Source organism: Notothenia coriiceps, unplaced genomic scaffold (genome assembly GCF_000735185.1).
Source record: "Notothenia coriiceps isolate Sejong01 unplaced genomic scaffold, NC01 NC01_scaffold00038349, whole genome shotgun sequence".
NCBI classification, from domain to species: domain Eukaryota; kingdom Metazoa; phylum Chordata; class Actinopteri; order Perciformes; family Nototheniidae; genus Notothenia; species Notothenia coriiceps.
The window spans coordinates 141,283-156,429 of NW_011371050.1; the positions used below are offsets into that span (position 1 = coordinate 141,283).

Consider the following 15,147-nt stretch of genomic DNA (forward strand, 5'->3'; position numbering starts at 1 on the left):
TGTGTGTGGTGTGTTGTGTGTGTGTGTGGTGGTGTGTGTGTTGTGTGTGTGTGGTGTGTGTGTGTGGTGTGTGTGTGGTGTGTTGTGGTGTGTGTGTGTTGTGTGTCGTGCTCCTGTCTTCTGCGTCGACCCGATGGGTAGTACGTTTATTTGATAAAAACTTTGAACTTTCTTCTGTTCCCCCTTTAGTTCTTCGCACTCAAAACGCTTGGTTTGTTTGGTCAGGGTCGTGGAGTAAATTACTAGGCCGATTAGCTAACATGTGTCTGACGACAGTGCATGGTGCCTGTAGTCTCTCCAGTGTGTCTTAGCCGTTGCCATTGGTGGTGCCACATTGTACGTATTCCTTGTTTAATAGTATATTCGGAGTCCTAAACCAGCCAAAAGTTCCCTCAATTACTCATTCACATTGGTTTACTATGTACGTTCTGTCTGTATGGTCATGTTTCCTACACTACGTATGGTGGTTGTAACATGTCAAACGTTAGTTTGTTGTTAGGCTTTCCGGTGATCTAATTTATGAATCCCTTTTTCCCCGAGGACAACCAAAAGTATACAAAACCTGTTTGTAAAAGTTTTGTATGTAGTATAGAAAGGTGAGTGAAGGGTTGATAGTGTGGTCTGAACCGAAAGTCGGCAGGGTGTTACCAAATTTTGGTTTGCAATCTGGAAGTTTTTTAACTATGGGGTAGTCGTAACCCGAAGTTTCATATTTCGAGAGGAGGTCTGTACAAAATCAATATGTTTTCTGAGACGAATTTTTTATACAAAGAAAAGTGTTCTTTCTTTTCTTATAATTGGATTGTCTAAAAAAGGTAAATTTTACAATCATGGTTAGTTTTACTTGAGGAATGACTTACTTGTCCAGGTTAACACCACAAGAGCTCTCTAAAAATCAAAGGTGATAAAAAACAGTTTTATCTTAATATAGTCTATTCATGCGTGAAAACAACTACCGTGACAAGCTCCCGTGGACTCCCCTCATAGTGTATACCTACGAAGGCCCTTTTTGTCATCACAATAGTTATACATGGCACATGCCCGATTCGGTACGTACGTAGGATTACTATTACAATAGTACTGTGGAATTTGTTTTCTGTCACGGACCTCCTGTCAAACTCTAGCCTGCTAACTACGTTCTAATTTTATTCAATATTTTATATTTACCTACAGTACTTGCTCTTATTATAGCGATGTTGTGCGATTTTTTGTACGTTTGTATAACGACCAGAATCCAGTGTCTCTTGGACTCTATCCTATGGGTTCTTCAACATATAGGGGGACCGTCGAAGTACCAGTAGTAAGAACTTGTCGGTCACAGTGTTGAACAGGTTTATGGTACCGGAGTTGAGTTTCTGTTAAGTGACCTTCTGTTCAACTCGAGGGTCTTCTACACAGACTCGACCGTCTAGCAAGTGTGAAGTGATTTGTCGTCCCGTCCTCCCCTACTTCGCACGACCTTTAACCACAGTTATAGTATAGGTATAAGTAAGGGGTATTGCAATTCACCTTTCTCCGTTCGAAATTATTAGTACCGATGTAAACGGAAGTTTCTTCTACTTCTGTAGACCCTTTTCTCATCTCACTTACTCCTTGAGTTTCCCGGTTTACGACGATAGGTGTAGGCATAGTGTATCGTGTGTGTGTGGTGGGTTTGTGTGTGTGTGTGTGTGGTGTTGTGTGTGTCTGTTGGTGTTGTGTGTGTGTGGTGTGGTTCGTGTGGTGTTGTGTGTGTGTGTGTGTGTTGTGTGTGTGTGTGTGTGTGTGTGGTGTGTGTGTGTGTGGTGTCTGTGTGGTGGTGTGTTGTTAGGTGTGTGTGTGTGTTGGGTGGTGTGCACTGTAGTTTTTGCCATTTTTCATAAATGTATCCTTGCATTTTGGTTTCCAAGCGTCCTTTCATCTCCTCTTTTTTAGCGGCGGGGCGTACCTTGGTTTCTGTATTTATTTACCTGTGGGACAATCGAAAGGCAACTGTCCTTAGCCGACCTAGATTATTACACCGGTCGTTTGTTCTCCCGTCCAGGAAAATGTCCTCCACCTCCCGGTAACGACGGACCACGTACTAGAAATAAACAGAGGTTTTCGTTTTTTCGTAGGGGTTTACAAAAAGCGAGTGACCGGGGATTCTCGGGGGTTGGTACTTCAGGTCCATTTGTAAATCCCCCCCCCCTTTTCCTCAACATTTGCTCGCATATAGAAACCTTTATTCCCGAACTTTACAAGATTTTAGTACGATTTGGTGTGGTTTGGAAATTCTTCTTTGAGGGATTTGGACATTGTCTAAATTTTGACTACGCGGGTTTCCTTTTGGAATGTGACTCTGAATTTTGCATTACGATTGCGAGCTTCCGTCGTAGTTTTCAGTTGTTATTTTTATTACGAGGAGAAACAGGGGTCGTCTGCCAAAAAAGAAATGTTATCACCTTGCTTTTTGTGTGTGTGTGTTTGTGTGTGTGTGTGTGTGTGTGTGTGTGTGTGTGTGTGTGTGTGTGTGTGTGTGTGTGTGTGTGTGTGCATCAGAGAGAGAGATTGTGTGATTTTCTGCAGGAGGGAGTTGTGTCTGTTTTAGGGTTTTTCTGCCCCACCTTTTTCACAAGCCCCTGTGTTTGTTCTCTAATCTGCAGGGCAGGCAGCAAAGGTGTTCTTCATATTATGCTGGAGGGCAGTTGATTCAATACATTTTCTAATGTTCATTCTTTTTCTTTTTGAAGGTTTGGCGATGGGATTGCGTGCATGGATTTGAGTGCATCTTGTTGACTAGAAAACCATGGTGAGTCTCTCTCGCTGCCTTACTCACTCTCTCTCTGTCTCTCTCGCATGCATGCACACATTTTCTCCATTTCTTCAGCTCCGTCTGACTTGCATGCTCACAGAGCCTGAGTTGGAGTTCAAGCAAAGGCAGACAGACAATTACATGAAGCACTTTCCAAGTTTTTTCACCTCTTTCATTTCTTTCCATTCCTCTTCCTGATTTCTCTTTCCTTACTATGTTTGTTCTCTTCCATCTCTGTCCATTTGTGTTGTTGACACCACAACATAAGCCCTGTGCCCTCAACCCATGGCACACACGATGGTTGCCTCTCATCAGCATTACGGGGTGCCTGTGTTTGTCTCTAACACCATATGGGCCTCTCTCTATGTTTGGGTGTGACGCCAGTGCCCGCTCCACTGCCATCTGACCTGCAAATGAAAACACAGGCTGGCCTCATTTCCCCTTGTAGATCATTATTTGTTATTGTCCCATTTTGATCTTTCATTCAGAGCCCATCTTCAATGTTTGTGAGCTCTGGTTTTGCTATTTATAGCAAAAATAATGCCAGCATTGTCTTTTGTCAAATTGCCATTCCGCTTCTGAATCAGACACAATAACTCAAATTAAAACCATTATAGATGAAGTGAGGTAGGACTACATCATTTCTGACTTTTACTACCTCCCAGCAGTTTCCCTTTGTGTGCATTGTCTAAAATCTGAACAATACAATCAGGAACTTTAACCCTGCTGTAAAAGCCTCATTTGCACATGACACGATAAAGCCTTCTGTGCCTGTGTAGGACATTTGAACGTGTGCTTAAGTGAATTGAAGGATATCCAGCAACTCTGTCTAACTTCAGCCCTAACTCAACAAATTATAGGGAAAATAAAGTTGGTTAAAGCCCCACGGTAGCAGGGTATCATTAATTGATTCTGTGTTCAGAGAAGAGCAAAGAGACAGGAAAAAGAAAACAGGTGTGCAGCCGTTTCAAAGCTCTTCCTGTCTGCGGGGGGAGAAGAACTCATGATAAACATCATGGACAGGTTGTGTGAATCAACTCTGCTTTGTACTGTTTGGCCTCTCTTCAAACCCAGGGTCTGATGTAATTCTTCCCTGTTGAGAATTGTTAAGCCAGAAACAACCACTTCTCTCTGCTTCGAGGCTCAGCTTGGTAGTAATTGCTGCTACTCTCAGAGCTGCACAGCCCTTATATGGGACAACTCAGTGCACTTACTGTATTTGCACAAATCAGGCTCTATTGGCTGTCAACATTTACAGGCTGTGACTAAAATGCCTGAGATGTATCACGTCAGAAATACCAGTGGCAAGATGGAGAGGATATGACCCAAACTGTGGTTGAACTTTGATGCGTCTTTGTCATTTCCTGTTTACTTGCTCGCCTTGTACCTCTGACTTTTTCCTCTGTCCCTTCTGAGTTCGGCTACTGTTCTTAGAGGAGTGTTCTCAAGCATCTGAAGCACCAACATAACAATCATTTTCAGCTCATCAATATACAAATGTTTTAGCACAGTTTTTTTTGTTTTCCTAGAACAAGGTCTCACTTGTACACCTATCTACACTCTGAACGTTGTCTTGCATCATAAGCATTCTCTATTTCACATAAACCGAATAAAACCTCCCATAAATAAATATAAAAATAACACAGTACAATATGCTATATACATCTGCAATGTATTGAGTTGCATTCCTTTACATTTATGGTCTGACATACACAGATATACACTCAAATCAGTCCTCTGACCGACATGTCATAAGGTCATAATACAGGCAACTGTACATGTAGACAGTAAGTAGTGGGACCAGGAATGAATACTGCACGTGGCTCGCTCAGTAAAAAAACAACTCACAGATGTGATATTGGTGCCTTAAAACAAGACTATGTCACCTTTGAAAAAAGTAATTAGCATATTCTGCTTCTTACACACACATGCAAAAGGAACAAAACACACTCCTGCTCAGTTAAACTCTTTGACCGTTAGTTTTTGGTGGCTAATGTTAGAACGTAACTGAATTAGTTAACTGACATTATTATCTTCTCTTCTTGTCTCAACACTTATACTAAACTTGTATTATTATTATTTCACAAATGTCAATGTCGCCTTTGTCATCTTTTTTCAGTCAAACTTGACATTGTCTCACTTTGAATTAACTTCAAATTAAATGGTGTTATACTCACGTTCAACACACTGTCTGACTTCTAAAGGAATGCACTAAATACACTTCTATGCTTCTTTTTCCTTTTTTACGTGGCATGTTTCCTATGTTTTTTTGATCTTATTGGATATTTATCTGGCAAAAGATCGGTGAAGTATTTGTTGTCAAACACATTAGCAGCAATTTCTTTTAAAATGTGCCAAGTGTTTGATGCCACACTTATTTATGTTGCAGCTACCTCACAACCTAAGCCGGTTTAGTGTCACGTGAGTCGAGTGACCTCAGCAGATGTCAGTCTAGTTAGTATACCATATTTATGTGTTCCTAATGTGGTAGGAAATTCATTCTGATTCATTACACTTTCATCAAGTGCCTTGGAAAATGTTCCCCATGTGTTGTTCCCGGAGGCAGCCAGGCCAGCAGTGCTCCAGCCAGACCCGGCACCGTGGGAGGGCCAGAGAGGGCCCTCCCATTTGAAATGTCTGCCCTCCCCCAATAAAAACGTTTTATTTTATTTCTTTTTTTTATAAATAAACTGTGAACTTTAATGCTACAATGTATGTGATGTCAGATCATAACTACAAAAAAATATCAAATGAATGTTACTAGCTTGACCTCGGCAAACCCCGGGGCTGAGTTAGCGAGCCCAATCCTTCAATCCTTCAATCCTTCAATCCTTCAATCCGTTCCATTCTTCAGGCAAACGGCGTCTCCAGCTTTATTAGCATAAAGCAGTAAGTAGAATGTTTGCATGTCTATTAAATATGTCATTGCTCACTGCGCCACATTACGCACTGCATAATGTGGTGTCGCTCTGTATTATTATGTTTGCTGCTCCGGTCAGCGGTTGCCCAAGTTGCTGTTATGTTTATATTTCAAATGTGTGCCTTGCTCATGAGCTACCAGTGTTTGTGCCGCCACGCACACAATGTTTTAAAAGTGGTTTCTATGTTGCCCTTTATTTGTGTATGTATTTGCGATAGGTGTGCGTCTTTACGCAATGCTGTTGGCCACGCTGTTTGATTGGATCTATGTGCCGCGGCACATGACGGTTTTGTGTGCACTGCCCTCCCGTGAAAATCATATGCCCTCTAGATTTGTTCTGGTGCCGGGTCTGGCTCCAGCCTATATGCTGTTACTCGGGGATTTCACTCTAATTCTCTGTATCTGTGGGGGTCACAGATTAATTCCTGTGCTTTAATAACAGTGGGATTATCAAGATTCAACCAGCTTCTCTGCCTCTTGCCTCACATGACTCACAACTCAAACCAGCTTCATCCATACGTATATGTCTCAGTTTCTCTATTTCTTTATTTTCTCCTGAATATCTTGTACTTTGGATATTCTCTAGTGTATCCCAGGCAGTCTGAATTTTCTTCTTTTCTTTTGTCTTGTAGTCAATGTCCAGTTTCTAATACCTCTCTGCCCCCCTGTCTCTTCTAATTTTCTAGGGTCTATTTTGTTAGCTGTCTCTTCCCTTCTCACCCAGACTGTGATGGGTTGGGCCTGACTGTGACTGTTGCTAGATGCCTAGGGATGTGCACGTTTCTATGTGCATGTTGCATGTGTGTGGGTGTGGGTGGGTACATGCACTGTGTATTGCAATGTGGCAGAAAGTTAGATGTTGTGTTATGTAAGCGGGTCTTGGCTGGGTAGAGCAGTTTAGCTCGGGGATGCAGGCTCAGGTGGAGAGACCGATGCTATTTTTGGTATACTGCGCTGCTTACATCCTCCGAACGCATGAGTTATTCACTCACACGTGTCTCCTAGCTCTACCAGGATGAAAGGACAATGGAAAAGTGGCGCTGTGCACATATCTGCCGTGACATTTCATCCCCATGTCTGTCAAGTACAGTACATTCAAATTGATAGTGGAAAAAAATGATATATTATTAAAAAATATTATCATTAGCAGTCATCTACACCTATAAATAAATACATAGGTCTGCAAAAAAGATTAATAGTTATTTAACATTATTGTGAATTTAAAAGCTTTTTTAAAAAAAAGTTTTAATAGGCTAAATATAAATAGATATTGAATCAAGTGATGAAAAAAAAAGGTGGTTAATCTATAATGCAAATAATTCTTGCAGCCGTTACTCTGTCCCATTAGAAGAGTATTTACATTTAGAAGATATGTGTATTCTGAAAGGACTCTTGCGTTTTTTATTTAGAACCTGGCTGGAACAAACTAAATGAATACCTGGTAGAAAGAAGTTCAATCATTTTATTTAACTATAACATTAGAGTTTACATCTTTTTACAAACTGGGTTCATTCTTTTGTTTGTTATTTGCAAATAAGCTGCAAACAAAGATTTTTTTCAACATAGATTGAATTGAACAGCAAAACTTAAAACATCTTGTTGAAAAAAATAATTCACATTGACTGGAACTATTCATGGCGCTCTCATACCTGTCTGCTCAATATGAAGCAAAAGCCAACTGCCAGTTAGCTTAGCTAACATGCTACTAGCAGGTTTTACATTTTTGTATTGAATTATAGATAGTCAATAAAAAACATGTTAATTATTAAGAACGGCAGTATAAGTTGAATATGCTTTTAATCGTTGGTTGTTAATGCCAGAACATAGTGACAAATGCCCATTACAGTTTCCAGAAGCCCAATGGGATGTCTTCAAATGTCTTGTTTTGTCCGACCAACCGTCAATGAAAGATCAAGTTTACAACGTAAAAACATAAAAAGCATTTTTGATGAACAGTAGGCAGTGACTGTTTGTCTCTGGATGGTTTTTGTTGTCATACATGTTGTTGATTTTACCCAGATTAAACGAGACTTCCATTTTTAGCACTAAAACGATGTCCTCTTGCTTTGAACCTCCACACAGCTGGGTAACATGTTCTCATTGTCTCTCTAATCTCTCTCTCTCTCTCTCCATCCATTCTATCTATATTTCAGAGCATGGCTCTGGCCTGGCTCCAGTCTAACCTGCCTTGTGCTAAGCAGACCAGTATCACCAGTATTGCCACTATCAAGCATCAGCACGCTTCCAGTCAAGCTTGCTGAACCTGACCGTGCAGAGAGCCATGCTGTCGGGGTCTTGGCGGCGTTCTATGGGGCACCAGCAGCCCGCTGCAGCGCCTGTTGTGACCCCCAGGAGCATGACAGTGTGTGGGGTCACCAGCGGCACAGTGGTCCTCGAGGCTCAGTATGACTACAACTACTGCGCCGCTGATGGGCGGCAGGTCTGCATCAGGGAGGGGGAACGCTTCGTTCTCCTGAAAAAGACCAACACTGACTGGTGGCAGGTGAGAAAACCGTTAATGCGTTGTTTTGTCTTTTTTTGGTCGAACCTGATATTTTTTCATAAAACATGAACATAGTATACCTGTTGGGTTTTCAAAGTAGGTTCCAGTGTTTGAGTTTGGATAAAGAGTGACAATTACAATATCTTTCTTTTTTAAATAAATATCATTGGAAGACCAGCAATACATCCCTAACCTGATTGTGGCTCTCAGTCCCAAGCCCATTTGTTGTTACTGACAAAAATAAACAATTATAATTATAATAGTCACAAACATATACTATAACTTTAACAACAAGATAATTATTGTAATGAATAAAAATGATATCTCAACACTGATTTTTTTTCAACAGTTTTAGACAGCATTTTAGAGGGAAAACCTATAATTAACTATGCATACAAAGAAAATACTATTTTTTAGGATTAGTTAACTGTTGATTTCAACCCTTTTTAGCAGATTGGTTGGCAATAAGAACAATATTCATTATTCAAAGACCTTAAACTACTTTAAAAAGATTCAGGTAATTTAATGCATTTGCACCTCAGTTTCTTTGGGTAACAATTTAAAAAATCTGTCACTCAAGTACACAAACTCTTAAATAGAGGTGGACCATATGTATACATTATTTTATCAAACATTGAAATTGAGAAATTATTGAATTATACCAACATCATTGTATACTTAACATGTTATGTGCATCATGTCATGTCAAAACACACATTAGCTATTAAAACCATGAAGTCTTGTTTGAAAAAATGTTTGTATTCCAAAAGAGAAGTTGTGATTTTTCTGATGCAGCGGTTGGACGTCACAGGAACTGCAGCATCACACATTTCCACACAGCGTCCATGCATCAGCTGTGTTTAGAGATAATAAGAAGAGCATTTTGAAATAGTTACTTTTCTTCGACAGGTGCGGAGGATTGGGGCGGCCAGTAAAACAAAGCCTCTGTATGTTCCCGCCACTTATGTAACCGAGGTGCCCATTGCACCGCTGCCATTGCCACGGCGCCGGGTTGTCTCTGACTCGCTAAACTCAAAACTCAGGATACTGCCACAGGTTTCACTCTCTCCTAGCCCAAAGGAGACAACCTATAATGAACAGCAACAAGGTAAAGATAACTTCTATTATGTCTTTTTAAAGGTCACCTATTATGCAAAATCCACTTTTTCACGATCTGTTTGGTATTTCGAGCCAAACACTTCAGAGACATGTTTTGTATATATCTGAGACCTATAATGTATTGATGAAAAAGAGTATGATAGGGGACCTTTAAGATTAATTCTGTATTATATAGTAAAAATGTGTGTAATGATGTTTCTATTAAGTAAAGGAGGAAAATATCTCTTTATTTATTTGTACCTTCCTTCTTCAGCAAACAAACCCATTTTCCGCTCCGTGGAAAACCTGAACTCCTTCCAGGGTCAGGACAAGAACTCCAGCACGGGTGGAGGCCGCTTCCCCACACTGCCCCTTTGGTCTGGTTTCACCTTTACCTCCAACTCTCCAGCCTCCCTGTCAGGACACCTCATGGTCCCTGTGTCCCCTGCAGTTTCCAACACACAACAGACAACATCACCAAACCCCAGGGTTGTCCCCATGATCACTCGCAGCCAGAGCTCCAGCAACCTGCCTGAGAACGTGACGGAGAACCCGTACGATGAGGTGGGCGGTGGCTTCAGCAGTCGTGGCAACCACAAGATGCCAAAGAAGTCTTGTAGCCAGTGGGACATGGTGGGATCCTCTGGCAAGAACAACCATCTGCAGGTAGGAAAAGGCAAACCTACAACAGATTGAACCTAACATCTGGTTTACACAGCAGAGCTACACTTGTAAATCTGGGTGTTATTCTCATATTCAGTCAATCTGTCTGACAACCTCACTCAAACCTAGTTTCCACTAGTGTAAAGATATCGTAGTTTTAGAGGTTTAAGGCAGTTGATATTTTCATCTGACAGCCAGCAGTTACTCATTGGAAGATTTAAGAAGCCCAAACCAAACACATTGCTTTCTGTGATCCTAATTGGTACTGTATGAAGAAGACTGGAGTACATTTTGTAATATAGGTCAAACAAATCCTTCACATGTAGATGGTGTCTGAGGAAGTGTGGATTTACATTGATTTTGACTTCCTCTCATTCACAACATCTCTAATCTGATGGATTTACTGGCCATAACACCCAAACTAGTAAACAAGCTGGCAGTTTTCAGCCGTGTGCAGAGTTTAATTTAAGAAAGTCAACGGTAAATGATAAGGATTGATGATGCCTTAAACGTCACCTATTATGCAAAATCTACTTTTTCATGTCTTGTATACATAAACATGCGTGCCGTCTGTGTAAAGAGATTCTGAAAGTTTCAGGAAAAAATATTCCCTCTCTTTTTGCCCTGATCCATTTCTATAAAAACCTGTCTGAAAATGAGCTGATCAGATTTTGGCCACTTTATGATGTCATGAGGATTTTTTGGCTTGTGTAACAATTAGCCAATAACCAACCAAGTGACCCCCCCCCCCAGCTTATCGTGGGGAGTGACACCTTATTTTCATCTAAAGTAAAAGTAAGAGAATCAGCACTTTTGAAACAGGGCTGAAACAGAGGGGTTTATGGGATGCTACAATGATCTGTTTGGTATTTGGAGCCAAACACTTCAGAGACATGTTTTGTATATAACTGAGACCTATAATATATTGATGAAAAAGAGTATAATAGGGACCTTTAAGATCATATCATAGTTATTGAGATATCTTTTCAAACTTCATTTAATTGGAGAAGCTTGTTTAGGTCGCAACAAATAACTACTGAACCCAATGAAATCAAATATGCTGTGTTATCCCCCCAGACGACTGTGGCAGCTGAGGTTGTATTTGATTTACGTCTGTTCTTGACCTCAATAATCCTCCTAGAGCAGCAATCAAGTTAGCATTGTGGTGACGTCGGAGCTTCCCTGTTTTACATCAGAGAGGATTACACAAGTCGGCGTTGTTGTTGATAGAAATACTGAAGGTTATCTGTCTCTCTCAGAAGAGGAAAGCTCCCTCAGCCAAGTGTAGCATCCACTGAACCGTGCATGCACCCAGTGTGGGTAGCCGTGATCTCAGTGGAGAGGAAAGTGCTCTTTTTCAAATATTTTTCAATTCTCTTCCTCGCTGTCTGTTTCTGTATCTTCCTCCCCCTCCCCTCCTCTATTTGATCTGTCACCTCCGAAGACCCTCTTCAATCCTTTAATACCAGTAAGAAGTATAATTGTAGCCACATTCAGGTCATAATTCCCTGTTTTACGTTCACAAAACTCTCTCACCGTTCATTTTTGTGAGCCATTTGTTTTTTCAGTGCTGCCCCACTGAGGAGGAATTTCAATAAGACATAGACAATTATTTTCCCCCAGAGGACAAAACCCCATTTGTATTTAAGGAGATACCATTTTTTAAAAAGGTGCTTTTTAGGCACTGTCAGTACAGTACAGCCAAAACTATGAGGACACCAGAACATTGTGCCCATCTCATCTCAGCACACATGAGACAGCACTGACCAGTTCTCAATTTGCTATTCTATAAACAAAGCTTATCTGCAACTAACTTTAAATAAGCGCTTGATCATAGCTGTAATTAGGGTGTGAAAACCAAAGCTGAAGAAGTAGAGGTGGAAGAGGAAGTGCCAGAATATGTCAGTTTTGAAGATAGGAAATCACACACACACACACACACACACACACACACACACACACACACACACACACACACACACACACACACACACACACACACACACACACACACACACACACACACACACACACACACACACACACTCATAAATAGATCCATATGTATCTCTAGCAGGTCTGACATTTTCCAGTGAATGACGATTTGTATTTCCTCTTTTGTAATTAGCCATGGCCCCACCTAACCTTGTTGCGAAACACTTGTTTTGCTATCACCACTTAGGTGAACATAAGTCTGTGGGCAGGAAGTTTCAGGTGAGCTAAAGACCCAGTGCTGCCCCCTGGGGTAAACTACAGTACACACACACAATCACACACCATGTTCCCTCAGTCCCTATCTGAAACATCCATATGTTATGTAACAGGTATCAACCAGCCAGCCTCTCAATCAGTTAGTGAATCAATCAGCAATTTTTCCCGGAAAGATGATCTTCCATGCATATCTGTTAAATTAATTCTATAGCTATTGCGTTAGTACTCTGCATCTGGGTGAGCACATGCGTTTCTATAAACTCTGGATTAATCGTCTGACGGGTTATTCCATAGTACGAGGTGAAGGGATTTATTTGTTCCTCTTGTTTATTCTATCTCATCACTGAGGTGATTTTAACGTCATGGCACTGCTCTCTGCTAGATATCATACTTTACAGTATGTGCCCCTGTTCTGAACACACAGATACATATTTTTTCAATTAATTAAGTCAAGCCACATTTATTTGACTGTGTATATATATTATCTGCAGCATACAACACTGACTGCGCTTTCTATGCATATAGCATATTGTCCCGTAAAGCTTATTTTGTGCAGAAAAATACAGTCACGAATTTCATTTGGAGACAAAGTCCCTTATTACAATTAACACTTGGCAACAAAGTTTATTTTGCGCACCAACAAATGTACAATTTACCCTTGCTCAGGTATCTTGAGAGCCTGGCTGTTTTAAAACAGTATGAACTTATTCTGACAAAATTAAGCTTTTGCTTGTGTCCTGTTTTAATACAACAAATATATCATACAACAAACGTTCCTTTCTTTATTCCTCTTTTCTCTCTGTACTGTTTCTGCCCATAAGGTCCCAACAGAGTCCTACATCTCCCAGCTGTCCTGGAAGGACTCTCCTCTTTACTCTGACAATCAGCCAGAGAAACGTCTGTCGGTAGCGGAGCCCCCTACCCCTGCCCCAGGTGAGCAGCCCCTTCAGATCCTAGACTTGTGGGAGCAGTACTCAGACCAGCCCACAGGGAGATACTACTACATCAACACCATCACCAGGGAAAGGTCCTGGAAGCCCCCCCGCCGGGCCCGTGGAGGCACCACCGGCAAGGTAAAGTGCCCAACACGGCAGGTGTTCATTCACAGTTTATTAGTCCTCCTTAATCCATGTTTTTTTTTGTCTTTTGATAAAATTGCTTTAAATTTGAAAAGGTGTGCATTTTGAGAGCTTGATGAAAGCTTCTTTACTCAAAGGAGAGGATAGAAAAAGGTCAGGCTTTAGAATAAAAGAGTCTGCTCATTGATATGCTCACATAGTTTGACTGTATCAGCACTAAAAGAGACCTTTCAGCCAAAGAACTTCATACAACCTAAAGGAAAGTACCCTGGCTCGCATATTTTCTCTCTACTTAAACGTGAGGTGATGCATATAGGGTTACACACACAGTGATCACAGGATTGTTTTCCATAGCTGGAAGTCTGAAGCACACTGGGGAGACTCGTATATGAGTTTGATTGGCAGCCACTGTTTATATTGTCCCTTTTGAAATGAGTCACATTGAACTCCTCAGTAAATTATTTGGAGATATGCTTGGCTTCTTGCTGAGAGTTAGAAAGAAAGATTGATGCCACTAGCTGTCCTTTTAATGTACGACTTCAGCCTGGAAGATTAGCTTAGCAAAACTGGCTCTGTTTAAAGCTAACGCTCACTTATTAACACATTACATCTTCTTTGTTTAAATCCATAAACAAACTGTAAAAGTGTAAAAAGGACAATTCACTGTCTTACAGGGTTTTTTCAAAAGTTGTTAGACAACCAACAGGGACCCCGGTTTTGTTAGCAGAAAGGGCTAGGCTAGTTTTTTCCCATTTGTTTTTTGTGTTCAAAAATATGGTGTAAATAGACATATTCTTTTTTTACTAATTGTTGTTTTTTATTTCCTTTCTGTGGCAGGCCTGTTCGGAACTACCTCAGACGTTACCCAGAGAAACCAGCCATCTGTCCCTTGCACTTCCTGGAGCTGGTAATGGAACAGTGCACAGGGTAAGACTGCTGTAATTCCTAACAAGTGATCAAGTTCGGCCTCCCTCATGACAATTAGGCAATCTGTATGAATGTGGAATAACATCACCTGAACTGATAATTGGAACATCTTCCATGCTGCTAAAAGCGTTCTAAGTTTTGGGATGATGAAATAAGAATAAGGTCTGCTGTGTGTGTGGTGACAAAATGAAAAGGAGCAGTTAAACTTGCAGAGTGACAACACATAACTTAAAGGGGAAAACCCTTCCTCTGTTACTCTGGCTGATACCTCCACGCTCACCTGTAACCAAACACAGGAAGCAACAAGTGCACACCCAACCAAAGTATTTTCTTGACTTAGGAATGTTGTCTGGTTACCTTGTTTTATCTTTCGTGCTTTACCTCTGTGCTGTCGAGCACTTTGAATAACCTGTGTTGTTTTGAAAGGCTCAGATTATTAATTTCATAATTAATTAATGCATTTGCTAATTCAAGTGTTCAAGTGTATGGAAATCTGCCCACATATTTAGCATTGTACTTCAGCTTGTATTCAATGATCCTTGTCACAAGGAAGTCTGTACTGTGAGTTGGTGAGAAATGTGTGCTAAATCGGGATTAGTCCAAGTTGGTTGGTTTAGTTTTATGTTTTTTACCCATTTTGTTGATTCTTCAGAAGTGTCAGGAGGCTTTTATAATCTTGATGTATACTGTAGCTCAGTTTTATATAATGGTTTCCATGAAGCTGTGGCCACTGTAGAATATAACAGACAGAATAAACCAAAGTGAGACAAATACCCAGTACCAGGATATTTGTATACATTTTAATGTATGTACCCATAGCGCACATTGTGCAAAACACCTGATTTGTGTTTGAGATTAAAGGAGGGAGAAATACAGAACAGGGACAAATGAAAAAAGAATGACATCTTTCTAGTCACTCCATCGATGAATGACCCCATCTATGCCATCTTTCTTTTTTTATTTATTATCTGCC

At 40.7% G+C, this 15,147-nt stretch overlaps 1 protein-coding gene across 2 annotated transcripts in view; it reads left to right on the top strand.

Moving 5' to 3' along the window:
* The window catches only part of arhgap9 (Rho GTPase activating protein 9), a 30,991-nt gene extending 16,426 nt beyond the window's left edge, over positions 1-14,565 (top strand). For both annotated transcript variants that reach the window (XM_010797724.1, XM_010797723.1), the window contains exons 2-7: positions 2,712-2,770; positions 7,847-8,196; positions 9,106-9,304; positions 9,569-9,960; positions 12,990-13,241; positions 14,085-14,565. In XM_010797724.1, coding sequence (XP_010796026.1) covers positions 7,975-8,196; positions 9,106-9,304; positions 9,569-9,960; positions 12,990-13,241; positions 14,085-14,189 — 1,170 coding nt within the window. In that variant the 5' untranslated portion in view covers positions 2,712-2,770; positions 7,847-7,974 and the 3' untranslated portion in view covers positions 14,190-14,565. The remainder of the gene's footprint in view (positions 1-2,711; positions 2,771-7,846; positions 8,197-9,105; positions 9,305-9,568; positions 9,961-12,989; positions 13,242-14,084) is intronic.
* Positions 14,566-15,147: the final 582 nt, after the last annotated feature.